The sequence below is a fragment of the Stigmatopora argus genome, chromosome 13, assembly GCF_051989625.1.
Source record: "Stigmatopora argus isolate UIUO_Sarg chromosome 13, RoL_Sarg_1.0, whole genome shotgun sequence".
Lineage (NCBI taxonomy): Eukaryota > Metazoa > Chordata > Actinopteri > Syngnathiformes > Syngnathidae > Stigmatopora > Stigmatopora argus.
Genome location: NC_135399.1, coordinates 5,277,315 through 5,298,358, shown reverse-complemented (window position 1 = coordinate 5,298,358; position 21,044 = coordinate 5,277,315). Strand labels below are relative to the sequence as shown.

The 21,044-nt window shown below is 39.6% G+C and overlaps 1 protein-coding gene across 3 annotated transcripts in view; it reads left to right on the top strand.

The window, feature by feature from the left end:
- The window catches only part of kcnh3 (potassium voltage-gated channel, subfamily H (eag-related), member 3), a 113,324-nt gene that overhangs the window by 78,907 nt on the left and 13,373 nt on the right, over positions 1-21,044 (top strand). For all 3 annotated transcript variants that reach the window (XM_077617381.1, XM_077617382.1, XM_077617383.1), the window contains exons 8-11: positions 4,171-4,527; positions 9,022-9,221; positions 11,583-11,832; positions 20,492-20,706. In XM_077617381.1, the coding sequence (XP_077473507.1) occupies positions 4,171-4,527; positions 9,022-9,221; positions 11,583-11,832; positions 20,492-20,706 (1,022 nt within the window). The remainder of the gene's footprint in view (positions 1-4,170; positions 4,528-9,021; positions 9,222-11,582; positions 11,833-20,491; positions 20,707-21,044) is intronic.

The following is a 21,044-nucleotide window of genomic DNA, read 5'->3' as shown; positions in this document are numbered from 1 at the left end:
AAGACTGGTTGGTATTTAATTGAATTCAATTAAATTCCTGTGGCATTGTAACACAGGTTGATACAACCCAGTTTATTATAGTATCACTGTCAACTGTTATTTAAAGCAGCATCACGTGTGTTTATGTTTGTGCTTGTGGCCTGATGAATCCAATCAAATTGCTGTTTGCACACTGTAGTAATGGACCTCACATTTTGGTGAAAAAAAGTATTCTTAAAAGCATGCAAATTAATTATATTACATATTAAAATATATATAAATATATATATACACATACAAATTATTATATTACATATTATTATATATACACTTATACAAATTATTATATCACATATTATATATATACACTTATACAACTTTCTTTACAATAACATGGACAGTTAGAATGTTCTTTAAAGAGAAAAAAAATCTTCATGCCCAACAAAAGCACACATCTAGCACCTGGAAAATGCTTTTCACCCCAACGTTTGAAAAGTAGCAACTTGGTGTAAAAAGATCAGTCGTCACTGATGATGACTTGTGCAGGCAAAGTGTGTTCACTTCACACATTTCATAATATCTGCCTTGTGACTGACTAGTGACTATTTCAGACTGTAATTTGTCTTTGCAAGCAAGAACAGGTTCTACCACTCTGCCATCCTGATAAGGTTTAGTGCATTGGGAGAGTAGATGGATGAGTGAGAAGATAAGGTAACTCGAGTAGATTTGATTTCCTCCACCCTTCTTACAACAAGATAATGTACTTTACTTCAAATAGAAATATGATATTTGACACGGAATAGAATCATGCTCAAGTGGACCTTGGTATGGATTAGATCACTCATGGGATATTTTTTCAGATACTTTTTTATGGAAGAAGGAAAGAAAGAAAAACCACGCTAAACATATCTTGGATCCCCTTTTATTTTGTAGGATGGCATTTTCAACATAAAATGTCAAGGTGGTCATTTAAATTATATCAACAAAAAGTGCAAAGTGAGACAAATCTTTTTACACATCAATTAAATGCAAGAATTTTGTATTTAAAATTAACAAACAAGACTGTCACAGATCCATAATTATTTAAGTTGTACGAGAATATAATTAATGTAACGTTGCCATCAGCTTTCTTAAAAAAACAGACAAGAATACCGGAAATACCAGTGAGCGTATGCGTTAATAGAAACAGAGTATGTAGACAACTTCTTATTGGTTTTATAAAGGCATCATAACACGGCCCAAGTGACCCAGTACGGATGCATCTTAGGCTTCATTCACATAGATCTACTGAATGGTAAATAGCATACATTTGCAACCCTCCACTCTAAAAGTAAAGCTGCCGATTGAAAATTTAATAATGTCATACATCTTCCAGGGTTGGGGGCATTGTTAAAGCCTATACCAGTTGACTTCAGGCAAAAGGCAGACTACACCCTAGCTAGACTGGTCGTCAGTCAGCCGTAGGGCATCTAATAATCTATCTTTAGAAATTAAAACTACTGAATCGATTAGTCTGCCACATTTGGGTCGCCTTGAAAAACAAAGCCAGCAAGGGATTGTTTGCCTCCATGCCTCTGACCGGATGATCACAAACCCTTACAAACTCTGCCTTAACTACTGAGTGCACCTAATATGCCACAGGTGTGCAGCAAAGCCCTGCCCATTAGGCTCAAACAGATCCTGATATGAAAAAAGGAATCACTGAGAACACAGACATGACACCATCTACCAATCCGTAGACCACTTGAGTCCTAAACCTTGGAGAATGTTGCAATCCGTTCGCTGAGAAAATCCCTCTCAATGACAATGCTAGTAGGTAGGTAAATAATCAGTGGAGGTCCGTGCATTTCCTAGTGACGCCTTAAGCTATCGGAATCCATCCAACCCTCAAAAACTATTTTATGGCTATAAAACCTCCACTGCAGCTAAAGCTGCGACACATAAAAAATAATCTATAATAACCTCATACAATTGAAATATTATTTAGGAATATAGCCATGTTTTACTCACCAAAAATCCTCCTTTCTTTCCTCTTTCCTCCTTTTCTATCGCCATCGAAGCTAATGCTGAAAGTCGAGCCTGTCCTGGCATACCTTTTTATTCAATTTAGTGCTGAAAATATTTGTTCCCGGTTGTGACAGTCTTGCTTGCTTTAGTTGTCCGACCTTTCTTAATGATGTCCAGCTTTTTTTTTTCTTGAAAAGTCCGTCTTGAAAATGGCTTTGACAGTAAATCTGAAAACAAATCCATTTCTTCTCCTCCTTCAGCCATTAAATCAACACAACAATATATTTGCTTGTGCAGCTCGCTCCAGATATAGTTTGGTAGCTCTGGCTAGTCCACTCTATCACTAGTCAATCATAGTTGGTGAAAACAATGACGTATACCTACGCCTGAGAGAAGGCAATGATGTATCCCTACGCCTGCGAGAAGGCCTTGGTGTCAGCAAATCGAATTCTGATTGGTTAAAGCAAAACTCTTATCGACGCTTGTTTAATGCAGCAGAGCCTGCAGAACTGATTGTGAAGGCCTTGAGGCAAATTTCTGACCCTGGCAACAAATAATGGCTGAAATGTGATTGGTTAAATGCTTCAATATGAAAACACATCTGGAAGTAGTGCAACCAGGGGGGAAAGCAATGAAAAGAAGCTAACAGACAATTTGGAATTATTTAATAAGTATTCATGGACAAAATATAATTAACATCAGTCTGTGATTCAGATATTTCTTAGGCCAGCAGAGAAGGCCTTGAAGGCCCCTACGGCACACCACTGTAAATATTACTAGGTAGCTACCTGCTTTTCGGTAGTTGGCTTGGTAGATTGATACTATAGATAGACTGGCAGAAAGGTTGTATAGATCCTGCAGGTAGTGAGCCTTATGCGTGGATCAATGGGCAGCACCATCCATATTGTATGGTATTTCTTCCCTCACGTAGTGCAGTCAGAAGCTCGGTTGAGCTTAGCCACGTTATGTTCATTCATTCTCAAGCTCTCTCTCAATTATTCATCAGCCCGCATTCGTTGCTCTCTCCCTGCCCTTTGAAATGTCTCCTCATTGGCATTACATGACTTATTTCCGCATAGATAGGATTTGTTGGTTGGTGACTAGTGAGTGAATATTGCAAAAGTATTCATGGAAAGTTTTAATGCTAATTCACATTGATACTACTTCTCAGAGGCTTTGTCAAAGACTACTCAGATTAAACACCAAGAAAGCATTTGAATTTTTCTTTATTTTTGTTATTGCGTTAATGCTTTGACATGCCTCCACAAACTTTTAAACTTGATGCTGGCTGCGAAAGTCGATAACAGTTAATAGTACTGTATTTTCATTTTTCAAACAATGTGATCCACTTTCATTAGCACTGGGTGTCAACTAATTGCCAGGCATGTGAAGAAGATCATTTGAAATGCAGACACCCGGATGACATCAGGTTCTTAGTTTGAGCTATATATGCTGTCCTACCTATTCCAGCAAATATGAAACTAGGGTAAGATCAACCTATGACCGGGTTTCCTGGGTGAGGGCATTTAATGATGGCTATTTTATTTTGTCAAACAAGATATAAAAATGGCATGTATTTTGGATGCAATTGGAGTATTTTCAAGTAAAATGAGTAGCCAACTTAATAAAAATTCTACTTCTAAGTCAAGGTAATGTTATACATATTTACTTATTTGTGTAAAAAAAGTCATTTACATTTTCTAAGAAAGTTGTTTTTTTCTATTATAGGTCATTTTAAATGGCACCAACCATATCAAAAACCGAAATTAAAATTCTAATACAATTTACATGTAACTAATGAATTTGGCATTCAAATATCTTTGAACATTCCATAGTTATTTCATCCATAACAAAGGGGACACTCTGAATTGGTTGCTAGCCAATCACAGGGCATGAAGAGACGGACAACCATTGTTTTGTATGTTTTTGGAATGTTGGATTGGAAGAAACCGGGGAACCTGGAGTTAACCCACGCAGACACAGGGATAACATGCAAACTTTACACAGGAAGGTCGAACTCCACCGGGTATTGAAGCCTTGATCTGAGAACTGAGAGATGCTATGTGCTGCATCTGCCTCTCTGATTCACAAAATGACATTGATATTTTTTTCAGCTTTTGTTCATAAATGACTTGTTAAATTGTTGTGATCCCTCTCTCATTTCTCCTTGCTCTCCATTATTAGGTTGGCTGCATGAGTTGGCCAAGCGTTTGGGAACACCATACTTATCACCTCTGGCTGCACTCTTCCCCACATCCTCCAGTGTCTTGCCAGCCAACAGCAGCCAGGGGAACGTTTCGGGCTCAGAGTCACCGGGTCAAGGTTCCTGGAATTTTAGCCATTACGGGGGGAACACATCAACCGTCGATGGCACGTCAGCGGGAGGTTTGGGAGTTCTGGGCGGAGGCCCATCCATGCGGAGCAGCTATGTGACATCGCTCTACTTCGCCCTAAGCAGCCTGACGAGCGTGGGCTTCGGCAACGTGTCTGCCAACACGGACTCAGAAAAGATCTTCTCTATCTGCACCATGCTCATTGGCGGTAAGTGGAGGATTTACAGCAATGATGTACATGCATCTGATCGATATATCGATTGGTTTAGCACAATCGAGTTAAAATCTAAATGCAACATCAACCAACATAGTCATGTTTAGCTATTTTAGGTTTTTGCTAAAAAGAACAGTTTTTATTCAAATGTCTGAAATGTTTTAACAATAGAATTATAAATTGCATTGTTTTCATTTGCCTTAGGTGAAATGTATAACTCAAGAGTGTCAGACTCTTCGCGGGCCGCTTTAACGTCAACTTGATTTCACGTGGGCCGGACCATTTTAGATATAATATTTAGATTTCTTTTTATAAATGGATTAAAAGAACTGGATTAAAAGCCCTGAGTATTCATTTTTTTTATAGATCTAAAACAATGTTTATTTTAGCTTTTTTAATATATTTTTAGAATTTACAAAATGGTTTTTGAACTAAAAACACAAAAAATGATTAAAAAATTACAATTATTGATTTAAAAGGGGGAAAATAAGGAAATGTAATATACATCTATACTCTTCATTTTAATTTGATCCTAAAACAGAAAGTCAACACTCATAATTTACTTTCCTGGGCCACACAAAATGATGCGACGGGCCAGATTTGGCCCCTGGGCCGCCCCTTTGACACTGGGGTATAACTGATTTTGTTTAATGTGTGTGAATTATTATGTTCAAGCAATCCAAGGCCCTTTAAAGTCCCACTATCACCTCAGTGGCTACTTAGAATTCGATTGATTGCATTTCACAGATACAGACCATAGTCTTTTCCTTTGTAAAATAAACCAAAAATGTGCATAACACAGTCCCATGTCGGCAATGTCTAAGAAGATAGTCGTTATACAAAGCAATGTAGGGGAAAGTATCGCACACTCCACACTCATCAGTTTAGTTTCATTGCTCCGGCGGCCAGCATTTATTTATTTAATTTTCAAGATATTAAATTTTTATATTAGGAAAATGGAACCGCGGTTAAGTGATTAGTGGATTGGCCTCACAGTGGGGGACCTGGCTTCAAATCCACGTCGGTACCCCTGTGTGGAGTTCGGATGTTCTCCCCGGGCCTGCGTGGGTTTTCTCCGGGTAGTCCGGTTTCCTCCCACATTCCAAAAACATGCATGGTAGGCTGATTGGACACTCTAAATTGCCCCGAGGTATGAATGAGTGTGAATGGTGTGTTTGTCTCCTTGTGCCCTGCAATTGGCTGGCCACCAATTCAGGGTTGTCCCCCGCTTCTGGCCCGAAGTCAGCTGGGATAGGCTCCAGCACCCTCCATGACCCGAGTGAAGATAAAGTGGTTCAGACAATTAGATGAGATGAGAAAATGGAACCGCCTGATGGTGGTTAGATGATAGTGATAGTTCATAATGGTTCACTCGCCTGTCTTCGGTGCAGGCAGGTATGGTTGTAAGTGCAAATGGTCGTCTGTCTTTCTGTGTGCTCTAGGGCTGATTGGCGAGCAGTCTAGGATGTAGTCTGCCAGATGACTGAATGAATATTGTGAAAAATGCTCAAACAGAAACACTGCGTAAGCTTCGTTTTTCCATCCAATCAAGCGGTAAGATGAGTGTGTTGAGCACACACTTTGACCAGGTGACAAATTACTTGTTGCCAATTAATAGTTGTTAACAATGACATGTAAACCGAAACAACAAGGTATTAGCCTGTGTTGTTGATCCCGAAGTGCAACACTAAAAAGTTTTAAAATTTTCAGATGATAAATTATTAGGTAGGGTTGTTATGGGGATTCCGTCTGAACTTGTATAGTAAAATATGCCTGGAATCGTGTTCTTCAGGACTTACTTCACACAATAAAGACAAGTAGGTTTAATAGGGTTGCCTATCAAATATGCACATAAAATATGACTAAAGAGCCTCTCCTCAAGCCACCTCATGGTGTAGAGCAGGGGTAGGGAACCTATGGCTCGGGAGCCACATGTGGCTCTTTTGATGGGTGCATATGGCTCGGAGCTAAAATATGGAAACCGGTGGTGAGAAAGCCGAGTCCCGAACGCACCAATAGGAACGTCACGTCGGCACTGTGGCATTGATTTTTTTTTCATTAGAGTATTATGCATCCATTCTGTCATAGATATTCATTGATTAGCAACAGCGTAACAATGTTATCAAAATAATCCAGAGACTTTTTGTACTTTAAAAGTGGTAAAATGACAAAAAAAAATACATTTTCATGTATTTTGACTTTTAAATTATGGGTATGGCTCTCAAGGAATTACTTTTGAAAATAGGAATTGTTTATGGCTCTCTTCGTCAAAAAGGGTTCCCGACCCCTGGTGTAGAGGTTCACCAGCCTGACTTTGGAGTGGGCAGGTGCGGGGTCGATTCCCACTCGTGGCAGTATGATTGTGAGTGCGTACGGTCATTTGTCTCTCTGAGTGCCCTACGACTGACTGGCGATCAGTCTAGGGTGTAGTCTGCCTTTCACCTGAAGTCAGCTGGGTTTAGCTCCAGCAACCCTTTCGAGGATGCGCGGTATGGAAGATGAATAAAAGAATGAATGAGCCTCTGTTCGAAAAGATGCAGAAATCAATCATTTTGGTTTGAAGATGGAATTGTGAGGTAAAATCAGCATTCTGCAAAGAATCCTTAAAAAACAAGGAAATACTGCAGAATAACTTCGATTTCTGCCAAATCTAGATAGATGTACAATGCTAAACTGACAATAGTAATTGGATAATTCTATAATTTGCCTTCAAGCTTAAATGAATGTCAACAATGTGTACGATCTTGTGTGTAATAATGCTCGCGCTGAGCATTCTCTATATTTAGTTCAGGCACAAACTTTTTTTTTACATTGCATTATAATGAGCTCACTCCTGCAGAGAGGTGAGAATTTGAAAGTGAAGAGACAGGAAGCTAAGGGTGGTGCCCTATTAATTAATCCTACTGAATGTTATCCTCTCTCCGAGCTACATGTGGTCGCTCCGAATTGCCTTCAAAACAATGATCATGTGTTCCTATTTAACTCATCCTTTGGATTTCTTTTAGTGCGATTTGTTTATCTCAATATCCTATAGAATACAATTGCCTTTATGCTCCACTTTTTTTGCCAAAGCTACGAACATTCTTCCCATGCAGAAACATTCCATGCTGGCATTTTTATTTTTTATTAATCCTCAATCTTTGTCAACGATACGGGACAGTGCATGGCCTTTTTTAAAGGTGTGTCCAAAAACCCTTGTCACTGCCAACATATTAAAATATGAATGATAGAATACTCAACATTAGATCACAAAAAGTGGATCAATGGATCGTTTTATATACCACTAAATTTGGAAAACAAACAGTATTGATCAATTTTTACAAGGGTGACACCATTTTGTACAGAAAATTATTCCCTAACTGATGGACTCAATTAAATTATACTTGCACCAAATTGAAAAATATTTAGAAGTCCCTACTTAACATGAGTGTGTAGTATTGCTATGCGTGCTAGGAGTCCAACGCCTGCACAGCAGGATTTTATCCTAATTTACTGCTTGTATTTCTTTTATATTACATGTTAATAATTTATTATAGACCAGGGCAATGATTGACCGTATATCACATCAGTTCGGAGATTAAGTCTTCAAATAACTTGGGCCCAGATGTTAGGCACATACATGTTCTACTTACTAATAGGTTTCAGATCAGAGTGTTCTAAAAGAAACTGTATCGCCCTTGAATTGAACTGTCAAATGTGAAATGTCTTGAATCATTGTAAATTGAATCCTCACTCCTCTACAATTGATCTACTACTTTGAAGTCCAGTATTTGTTCCATGAATTTAGTTTATTCCTAGTTCATTCCTAGCACATCACTCTCCTTAGTGTTAAACCCCTGGAAATTGTGCCTCAAATTTTAAACCAATTTGCCCAGGGCCTTTAAAACAGGATTTCTATAGTTTAGAAATGTGACTTTTTCTTAAAAGAGAAACAAAAACAAAACATTAAAAAAAGCAAATATGGAAAAGAAAATTACTTAACAAAAGAAATCAATATCATTAAAGGGGCTCTATGTTCAGTTACTGTTTCTACATCAGTCAATAACTTTGAAGACTAGACAAAATGAAAATTCAAAAGGAGTTAGGTACATATTAACATCTTGATGTGTAAGAGACCAACGAAAAGGGTTCTAGATATAAGCCTTCAACTTTGCAATTACATGTAAATTATGTTTATGAAGCAAGCCGGCCCTTTTTCATTCCTCTGATTGTTTGTTCAGAGTAGAGAGCACAGAGTAACACACTGCCAATCCACCACTGACTTCTACATAATAGAAAATTTCCGACAAGTGGTTCGCAATTGTGCTATGGCACGATTTGCAACAGTGATATCTCTTTTGTACCCAGCCAGCATGGTCACTATTCTACACATTTACGGTCTGATAGTTTGTTTGTTTGTTTCTTTGTCTTTTTTTTTCTTATGAATTGCATGGCAGACTGTATTATAATGCAATTGTGGCTGTATTTTAATGACTGCTTTTATCCCAGCTCTGATGCACGCTGTGGTGTTTGGCAATGTGACTGCCATCATCCAGAGGATGTACTCGCGCCGCTCGCTCTACCATACTCGCACAAAGGACCTAAAGGACTTCATAAGAGTGCATCGGTTGCCCAAAGCCTTGGAACAACGAATGCTGGAGTGTTTCCAGACAACTTGGTCAGTCAACAATGGTATTGATGTCAGTGAGGTGAGTTGATTTGATTTTATACTTAATGTGAAAGTGAAATGTTCAATGAGACAAGATGGCAGCGCCATGGCATGCAGCCTCAAACTCTCTCTACTTTTTTACTTTTCTACTGTTTCTTTTTGCAAGTAATTCGTCAATACTGGACTTTAACATCAAATACAGCCGCATGGATGTATTTAACATTGTTCTCTATTGATGTCTCATCTCATCTCATCTCATTTTCTGAACCACACAGTCTTGGGGTACCGCAGGGGTCAGTGCTAGGTCCACTGCTCTTGAGTCTACATAAATGATCTGCCAAGCTGTTGTCCTTCAATTGTCACCTGCCAAATGTATGCCGATGATACCGTTCTATATGTCCACGCGAAAGACATAAAACTTGCTGCACAGGAACTCACAGATGCAGTGACGAGCGTGAATAACTGGCTTGAAAAATCCCAACTATCATATGGTTAACAATCTAAGACTGTGTATGCACTTCTCAAAATGAGCGACAAACAACAGTGACTCCAATGTTTTTGTCCAAGGAAAAACAATCAATGTAGTCCAAGTATTTGAATACCTAGGAATCACTCTTGACTCTCAACTTGTCTTTAAACAATAGATTAAAAAAACATGCAGATATTTAAAAAACACAAATGCTTGAACTGCGACAATACTGTTAAATATCCAGATGCCATCTTAGTTTACAAAATCTTCCAACACAAAGCTCCTCCTCCACTGCAAGATTTTGACCAGCACATCAAAAAGGCCTCGCTCTAGAGGTGACTGTGTAGACAAAAAGAGTGCATTCAGCCAAAGCACCTTCTCTGTCCGTGCCGCAAATACCTGGAACTCAATACCAGGTAACATTTGTGAACTCCCGTCTCTGAACCTCTTTGCCAATCATCTTAAAGCCTGGCTATTAGATGAACAAAACTGCGATCACAAAGCTGTCTAAAACTGTGCTACGTGTGTGTGTGTGTGTGTGTGTAGTATGTGTCATCGTCTATCTTCAACCTACACAAGGGACTAAAGATGGCAATTAGCCCTTGGCTACAGTCTGACATATTTACCTATACGTATATATGTTCATTACTGTGAATATAGATATGTTCATTAATATGTGCTGTGCCTTATTCAATAAATCAACCTCAAACTCAAGAGTATAACAAACAAGGTTATTCTTGTTCAGCAAAACATACAAAAAGGGAAAATAGAATGGAAAAGAAAAACATTTTTGTTAACTGAAATAAAAATTAGATCTAATCATTGGATATCAACGCTAGTTGCAGATTGTCAATAATGAAGATCATGTTCAAACATAAGGGTGTCCGCTTGGCTTGCAGATGCCTTAAAAGAAATTTTGGTTAACCATCTGGCATCTCAGAAGGAGAAAGCAGTGTACCGTTAATACTGTGTACAGTCGAGATGGGACACTCAACTTGAAGATGTGAGTTGTTTGGCTGAATATTTCGAAGACTTTCTCAACTCTACTAGCATGACTTATGATTAGGTAGAAGACCTCGGGGACTCTGGGCGAGCTCTCTTATCACTGGTATTGAATTCACTAAGGTGTAGTTACAAACTCCTCGTTGACAAGGCCCAGTTTTTCTAAAGGCTCTAGATTTAAAGAGGTTTTCTTAGTTGTCGTTCGTGCCACACGTGGACATAGTGCCTATTAATTGGCAGACCAGAGTGGTCCTTTTCCAAAGCCGTATCGCAGGGTGTGTTCCAATTACAGGAGGATCACACTCCTCAGCTTCCCTGTTAAGGTCTATTCAGGGGTACTGAAGTGGAGGGCCCATTAGGAAGTTGAGCCTCAGTTTCAGGAGTAGCAATATTGGTTTTAGCCTGGCTGAGCAACAGTGGTCCAGCTCTACATTCTCAGCAAGGTAATTGAGGGAGCTTGAGAGTTGGAGCAACTAGTCTTTAAATGTGTTCTCAACATTCAACATTATAAAGGGCTGTCATCGCTAGCGTAGCAATTTTAACATGGAACATATATACATACATCATATTTTAGTCTGATTAACCACTAATGGTTAGATCCATGATAGCCCTAATTCATTTATATAATCCCTGCAAAGTCAGACAAAGAGGTAAGAAAGCTGTCTTGATACTTTTGATATAATACAATTATAAGGAACGCTATTCTTTCTCGTGTTCTCTGAAATTGTGTCTCTACAAAGAGAGAAAATTTACAGGGAAAATGTACGACATGTGATTCAGCAACCTCGTCACAAAACACAAATATTGTAAGCCTGCTTAACAGACCTGTACACTGTTTGCTAACACTAATCTATCCACCCCTAATAAAAACTATTGCAGCTTTGCTTTAAGTTTATGTATGTTTAATTAGAAAAGTCATTTTCTTTTCAGCTCCTTAAAGACTTCCCGGATGAGCTACGGGCTGACATTGCAATGCACCTGAACAAGGAACTGCTTCAGCTCCCGCTTTTTGAGTCAGCCAGCAGGGGTTGCCTGCGCTCACTCTCGCTCATCATCAAGACATCGTTTTGCGCACCTGGCGAGTTCCTTATCAGGCAAGGAGATGCCCTGCAAGCCATCTACTTTGTGTGTTCGGGTTCCATGGAAGTCCTAAAAGACAACACTGTACTCGCCATACTGGGTGAGTGCGCTTTTTCCATATTCAACAATAGGCTTGTTATTATTCATTCATCTTGCATACCGCTTATCATCGTGTGGGTGCTGGAGCCTATCATGGCACACTAAGGGCACCAGGCAGGGGAGACCATGAATTGGTGGCCAGCCAATTGCAAGGCGCACAGAGACAGACAACTATTCACGCTCACAATCATACCTAGAGGCGATTTAGAGTGTTCAACCAGCCTACCTTCTATGTTTTTGGGATGGGGGAGGACACCGGACCACACGAAGAAAACCCACACACAGGCTCTTATCACCGGGGAGAACATGCAAACTACACACTGTTTGGTTACCTGGGATCGAACACTCAACCCCAGAACTGTGAGGCTGACGTGCTAACCACTCATCTAGCTGCCTGGCAGCTTAACACTACATAATTATTTTCAATTTCACACTTCAGTGAATAGAATGGGCTGATATTTGTGCCATCAGAAACGGAATCTGATTTTCTAAACTGAATCCGAAACTTGAATAGGTGAAACATAAAACTGTATCTGAATTACATAAGTTAAAGCTGTATTTTTGGATTTGAATCATGGTCTTTGAAACTGAATATTCATTCATTCATTTTCTGAGCCACTCATCCTCACGATGTTTACAGGGATGCTGGAGCCTCTGCCAGCTAACAAGAATAATTTAATTTAAAATTTGTAATTCACCAACTAAATTGAAGAACCTTTTTATTTTCATTCATTCATTTTCTAAGTTTGCCTGTGTGCATGGATTTTCTCCTGTTATTCCAGCTTCCATCCCAAAGACATGCATTGTTGGTTGATTGAACACATCTCCTCAGGTGTGAAGATGAAATATTATTTGTCTCTATGAGGGCTTGCAATTGGCTGGCAACCAGTTCAGAGTGTCCTCCTTCTACTGCAAAGTTAGCTGGGATAGGCTCCAGCCACTTAATTTGTTCATAACTCACAATTTGCTTGACAGCACAAAACAAAAATAAGATAAATGACCAGGAGACAACTCATAGCTTGAAAACTTCAGTTAGGGTATTTGTAGGTTGAGGGACCACAGTGTGGCCTGTATGGTTGAAAGGCTCTTATCACCGAAATCATACACGAGGGCAGTATTCACTGCGTAAACTCATTTCAGTGAGTATCATCCCATGAAAACATCCTAAACTGTGGTTCTGAGACATCAAGGTGTAGGCTTTTATTTTGCTATGGGATTTTATTTATAGGGGCGGGCCGGCGGGTGAGTGGTTTGCGCGTCGGCATCACAGTGGGGGTCTTGCGTTCAAACCCAGGTCGTTCCACTTGTGTGTAGTTTGCAATTTCTGCCCAGGCTTGCGTGGGTTTTCTCCAGGTACTCTGGTTTCCTCCCACATTCCAAAAAGATACATGGTAGGCATATTGGACACAATAAATTGCCCCTAGGTATGAGTGTGAGCGTGAATGGTTGTTTGTCTCCTTGTGCCCTGCTATTGGCTGGCCACCAATTCAGGGTGTCCCCCGCCTCTGGCTCCAAGTCAGCTGGGATAGGCTCCAGCACCCCCCGCGACCCTAATGAGGATAAAGCGGTTCATAAATTGAGATGAGATGGTATTTCTTTGGAATATGATGTTGTGATCAATGGACAATGACTAGAGAAAATACTAATAACTTTTATGCAATATTTTTAATGTGTTTTCCTGTCAATTAATTTCCTCAGGGTGTTTGACTATCTGCAAACTCCATTAGTGTATTTGTTCCTGCCTTATTGCTAGTGTGTGATAGTGGGGGTGTTCTAGCAGGGGAGTGTGTGTGTATGATTACAGAGGACACGTGTATCCATCTCCAACTTCACTTCCCGAAAAGGTCAAGATGTCTTGAACAAATGGTGAACACGTGGATACCTGCAAGTTGAAATGGATTTATATCCAAGTGCCAAAAGCCACGTTTGCTCTTGACCAAAGCGCATGAACACATCAATCGAAGGAGCATACGACTGTGTTGATTTTAAAACTGAATAGAATACTAACTACATTATTAATATGCTTGCATTATTTATCCTGCAAAGTGCACACACATTTGTTTGGATCCCCTGACACCATTGCAAAAAAAAAATGCAGCTTGTTTTTGAGATTATTTCAAATCATTCACAATGAAATCTAGTCAATTTGTTTATCCATACCCAATTTAACAATAACATGGTATGTGTGACAAAAACAAAACTATATGCAGCAGTTGCTTCCATTCAAGATATCTTTCCTATCTGCGCTTTTTTTTAGTCAAAAGGACTACAATGAACCATTTCAGTACGCTGCCCCAAACTGAAACGTGCGTCCTCAGTCCCAAGACGTTCCATGCAAGCTATGCTTATTTTATTTATTCATTCATTCATATTTTATTTATTCATTCATTCATCTTCCATACGGCGCATCCTTGAAAGGGTTGTGAGGGTTGCTGGAGCCTAACCCAGAGGCAGACTACACCATAGACTGGTCGCTAGTCAGCCGTAAGGCCCATAGAGAAACAAACAACCATTCACCCTCACAATCAATCCGCCACCAGCGGCAATCAAGCCCGCGCCAGGCCGCACCGAAGTCAAGCGAGTAAACCTCTACATCACGAGGTGGCAAACACATGGACTCATGTCTATTCACGATAACATGCCCCACTTGACCATCACTGGCTGCAGATGATAACGTGACATTGCTTGGCCAATCAGTGCAGCGAGGAACTTATATATCTTGAATTTGAAAAACGTCATATTTTATTTTACACCAAAGTAGGGTTCGGTGAATGTGCATGTAACTTTTGGGGTTTGGCAGCTCCAAGAAGGTTAAGAACCACTGGTTTAGGGGCATTTTGTAACTTGGATTTTGTTTTCATATGCTGGGACGGTCATTTGCATATCAAAGGGTTTCGTAACCTAAAATTTCGTACAACTGTACAGTGGTACCTCGACATACGATCAGGGGACTTTCCACGACAACGCACTCTTAACCGAACAAACAAATTTAAATTAACTTGGATTAATATATACAGACACACTCAAACATATGTTTAATGTAACTTTACACAAAACTGAATTCTAATTTTTTTTTATTTTTTTTTACCTTTGTTCTGGCCGTGTTAGTTGTTTGCCACGCCTCCACTCTCACGTTCAATGGGCTGTTTGTTGTTGTATTCCCTTCAAAATATTCCGAAAATGATGCACACAAATGTCCTCAGAATAGGATAACGCACGACCACTTGCCAACGAGAAGTAGTCTTGAATTAGCGATCGCTCCGCCAACGGGAGCTAACATGCTAGGGGAGGTTGGGACAGGAAATGCAACAGCCTAGCCAAGTATTGATTGTGGGTAATGAAGTTTTATTCTGAGAAAGGGTGCCATTGCCTATTGGTGTTGTGTGCACGAGTATACTTCATTACCCAGAAAGCCCTCTTTTTGCTCGCGCATGCGCGTTGTGCGTTTCCTGGTCGAAACTCGTCTGAATAAATCGTTCAGTGCTCGTAGATATAGTAGTTATACACGAAAGAGATGCGGCAAAAAAGACAGTGCGCTACAATGATAAACAGCCTCTCATGTCATGGCCACCTGGCTTGGTCACATCTCGAAATTTTGATCGTATTGCGGGCGAATTATTCGATCGAAATTTTCATCGTACCACAAGCATGTCGTAGGTAAAGCTGATCGTAGGTCGAGGTACCACTGTATATAGTAATATGATGGCGGCATGGTGAAGCCGTGGGTATGGCATACCCCTCACAGTTCTGTGATTGAGAGTAGGATCTCCGGTGGGTTCCAACTTTCTTTTGTGGAGTTTGCATGTTTTCTACCCGTGCCTATGTAGATGTTTTCTCGGTTCTCCGGTTTCCTCCAACATCCCAAAAACATGCATGGTGGGCTGGTTGAAGACACTGAATTGTACTTAGGTATGAGTGTATGTGTGAATGATTGTCCGTATCCTCGTACCCTGCGATTGGGTCGGAACTAATTCAGGGTGTCCCCTGCCTACTGCCCCTTGTGAGGTTAAGCATCATTGTTGTTGTAGCAAATTATATAGTATATTCAACCACTACATTTAAATGCAGCCTACTAAATGTTATAAAAATATCTAACATTGCTTAAATTAAAGTGAAAGGATAACATTGCATTTAGTATATTATGTTGCCTCATTTGGTGCAGAAGCAATCTTTTTGGCCTCCATTGTGACTGCCTATGTACCATTTTAACATTACTGCGTATTATTTGTCCCCCGTTTTCTTATTTATATTATCTTACCTTATTTTCTTTATTGTACAAGTCCCTTTCAGTCAGTTCCAAGTTGGAGTAGAAAATGAAAAGCAGAAAGCTAGTACATTTTGTTTCTTATTTGATTAATTATGTATTGATTCTCATAAGACCCCACACATCCAAACAAGCAATACATTGGCTAATACAGTGTGAAATAAATTTGTTGAGCTTGAAATAGAATGTAATAACACGTATAATGTTTGTATACGCATTGCAATGCATTTGAGAAAAAAAAAACTAAGCACATTTGCAAATGGCAATTAAAAAGAACCCAATTGAGTGTCATTGTAATCAAGTGTGTGTGGGATGCTCCTCGTGTTCACACTTTCCCAGTCAACTGGGAAAACTTAATAAAACAGGGTGATAACAGGATTGTGTCAAAAATAGATTTTGGAGACAAACATTGTTTTTTTACCATACTGTAACACAATGCCATTCCAGGGTAAAAGTAGCACAGTAAAAAGAGAGGCTTAGAATCACTGACAATAAAAAAAAATAGATTGTGCTCTACACATGCAGACACAGAAAGAACATCGAGTCTGTAGTGTCACTTTGGGAGCTCCATCTGCTGCTCAGTTGAACGTTTTGCAGCAATTATTAACGGCAGATTTCCCCAAAGCTGTTAGCGGTCGCTGTCAAGCGAGCTGCTGCTTATCACACACAGGAATAGGGGGCCAAACAAATGAGGGAGGGACATCTGCAAAGTCTTTGGTGGGTGGTTTGAGTCTTTCTCTTCTCAGCCCTCTCATGCCTTCCAACCTTATCCCTTTTTACAGCTTCATTTCCTTCATTCACTCTCATCCTCTTCATGCCATCAGTCTTTTTTTTTATTCCTGCCCTATCCACTCCTCTGCACTGCAAATTAGGATTCCAAGCACACAAGGGGCGCTCCAAGAGGAGAAGATGATGGCTTCACTTTAGGTTATTATTATCGCTGCCAGTGATTTGTTAGTGCACCAATAATGTCACGATCTCCACTTCAAAGTGTAAAATGGAAATGTAAGATTGATGGCCAAAAATGGTACTGCAACAATGATCAAAATATTGAAGCGCACGACATAACATCCCCTTTGGGTTGCCTCGAGTGCCTTGCAATCATGCTACATTACCATACCAATGTTGCATTCCGATAAAAAAAGACAGTTGCTAATAAACTACACATAGCAATCCTCATGTGAACAGACAGCACGTATAGTCTAAAATCTATGAATATTACCGTATTTTTTTCGGGTACAATGCGCAAAATGTTGTACCAAAAAAACGAAGCAAAGTTCGGGTGCACGTTATACATGAGGTCTTCCCTTTCATGACGAAATCCCGGTGAAAAATTTCCCTTCACCGGTGGAAAAAGTCCCCTACACACCCGTTATAATGGGAGATGTAAAATCTGTCTTTGTCCGCCAGATAACTTTAACTTTATAACTTTATTCATCCCGTATTTGGGAAATTTTGTTGTCACAGTAGCAACAGGGTGAGGATGCAGGAATAGGAAAGGCATTTTAGACATAAATAGATAGGTAAAAGTAAGTTAATAAATAAATACATGAATAAATATATAAATAAATAAGCGTGTTGCTTAGCATATATATACATACATACACATAAATATACATGCATGCATACGGTAGGTCTCAACACAGACATTTTTTTGTTAAAGAGCCTGACAGCTGATGGGAGGAAGGATCTGCGGAAGCGCTCCTTCCTGCAATGAGGGTGCCACAGTCTATTGCTAAAGGAGCTTCGGAGGGACTCCACAGACTCACGCAGGGGGTGGGAGGTGCTGTCCATGATGGACATCATCCTGGTCAGCATTCTCCGCTCTCCCACTTCCTCCACAGAGTCCAGAGGACAGCTCAGAACAGAGCTGGCCCTCCTGACCAGCTTATTCAGCCTGTTCCTGTCCCTCTCCGTGCTCCCGCATCCCCAACAGAGCACTGCATAAAACACTGTAGATGCCACCACAGTGTCGTAGAAAGTCCTCAGCAGTGTCCTGCACACTCCAAAGGAACGTAGACTCCTCAGTAGGTGCTCAGATGGCGTGCGAGAGTCCGTTCTACCACGTCGCAAAGCAGGTAAATTTATATCCCCTTTCTCAGGGGATTAAATCTACCTTCTTTTACAAAAGCCAGCCCTCTCTACATAGCTTTTGGCAAGTTTATAGGGGAGGGTAAAATAAAAGAAAGTTGCTCCAGAGAAACGCTAGCAGGGCAGCCGCTCACTCAAGTCCGGCCAGGGAAGCGGTATCCTCACTCAAGAAGAATATAATCAATTGTTTGGTGAACCTGATGATGATGAATCAGACTTTAAAACATTTTAAATATTATAATGTTGAATTAGACTTTAAGGATTTAAAATTGTAAATTCCATTTGACAATTGTGTTCATACTGGTAGTTTGTTTTATCAGGTTTCCGTACCATATGCCATGAATAAATGTTTTGTCATGGCGACGTGTTCAGCAATATCCAGTTACAAGTACAGGTGAAACCCTGCGTGTGAGCTGAGAAAAAGTTAAAAAATGTTGTTTTAAACCAATTATAAAAAGAAGTTTCTTAGCCCCCTGTCAATCAACTGATCCCAATGCAAAACATTACAACTACTGTGCTTTTCTCAACATATCAACACATATTTGAATCTGTAATACATTTATAGCATCCATAAAGAGAAAAACATCTTCCACCATTCATTCCAATTATGGACAAACGTACGTACGTAAACACGTGAAGACCCTATCTTTTCCCTAGTCAGTGGACCCAGATGCTCCACAACATTAACATAGAATTTATATGCCAATTGTCAATTTACCGTACAGGAAAGCAGTATAGGTCAACTCAAACGTATATCACCTGCAACTTTAGCGTCTATTGTGAAATGATTCTTGCTATTAAAGTTTATGCGTACGTGACTAAAGGCATGCTTTAGATTCCAGTTTGTGAACAACACAGCCACGTGAATTCTAGTTTCTGAACAACAAAGCCACGTGAATTCTAGTTTCTGATAAACATTTCCTATCAAGGTCATTGCCCATTGCATTGGCTCCAGATGCCCATATCAGAGATGTCAATTTGCGTCATACGGTTTATCGTTGAACGCTAAATCCGTTCTAAACACAGAATAAGAATAAGAACAGCAACTATTTGGGCCTAACTATCGACTTTTAAATGGTAAAAACTTGGCTCAACCGTTCAGAACCGTGTTAGCATTATTTCCGAAAAACATGTTTCTCTAATGTCTCTTGAAATATTAGGGTCATTTAATGATTAATTGAAGGGCAAATCTTACATACTGCTCCCTTAACCCATTTATGAATACTATCCATCCATCATCATTTTGCTGATCGCTACAATTACGCATTATCCAACTGCCAACCTCCATATTATCAGCCACAAACACACATCTTTCATACAGTATACGGTATATGCCCAATCTCTTTATCATCTGCTGTCTGCCCATCCCTATCTCCACCCATTTATCACCCCCTTTAAATATGTCCATACTGCAGACTTTTTTTAAAAATGTATTGCCCTTTAAACAATTCTTTTGGCATCCTTCGTCCTACCCACTCTTCAATCATTTTTTACCTTCTGCTATTCATCACTGTGTCCTGTATCCAAATAAGACATGTGCCCTCTGTTTTTAATATAGATTCGATGAAACATCCATCTTCTTTATCCATCTATTCACCAATGCAACATCATTCAGTTCATCAATGTGTGTTTGATGAATAGATGGATCACTGGGTTTCTATATAAATCACTGTTTGACACATTTTGTGTAGACCAACAGAGAGAGCCATGGATGAATTAATATATGGATAGCAGATGCATTTAATAAAGCATACACTTCTAATAATGTAATCACAAAATAAGAGTGGACATGGAAATATTTTTGAAGTCATTTCATGGTCGGGGTGAATTGAATTGAACTGATTTTAATGCTGTTATTGTCATTATACAAGTATAATGAGACTCAAAGTTTTTTACCACAACGTCCACAAATAGACAAATAAATAATCAATAAGTAGGTAATAAATAAATGAGTAGTCCAAGTGAGATCAGCAGAGCGGAGCAGCCTTGTTCCGTCTGAAGTCCAGGATGAGTTCCCTGGTTTTGGAGACGTTCAGGGCCAGTGAAGGGTTTAAATCGGGGGATGTTATTGTTTTTGTTTTTATCACTGATTTAAAATGTCCCATTTTTTATTAATTTCAATGACAGCCGTTTCTCAATGAAGACTGTCAGAATATTTTAATGATTCAGGATTTTTTACTGTAAATAAACTTGTCTTGAGTTCAATGACTACTCCATGTGCCTATCTATCGTTTATTACATCCGAAGTGCGTATTTTATAAACATTCCATTGATGTTTAATCGATTTGTGGGTGTATTCATGCAGGTAAAGGAGATCTGATTGGCTCCGACTCACTAACAAAGGAGCAAGTGATCAAAACCAACGCCAATGTCAAGGCACTGACCTACTGCGACCTGCAGTACATCAGTTTAAAAGGCCTCCGAGAAGTGTTACGACTCTACCCAGAGTATGCCCAGAAGTTCATCAGCGAGATCCAACATGACCTCACCTACAACCTGCGAGAGGGCCACGGCTCAGATGTGAGTCATCTTTTAATGATGAAGTCCACATGCCATTATCTAGTCATGATAAAGAACACAAATGATTAATATGCATCTGACTGGATCTAATCTAACTTTTGCAAATACCCGCTCCCTAAATTACAGTTGCTAATCCGACAAGCTTTGTGACCCCAACGGCACAAGCCATTGCAGGCACCAATATACCGAAGTGTTTTAAGGGATGTAGGTATTTTGAACCAATACCAGTACAACATCCTAAAGCAAAATGGTTCTGAATATACACCAGAGGGTTACGTTATATTCTCATTATAATTCTTTTTAGCATGCTATCAAGGCAAAAGCATACTGCAAGGTCA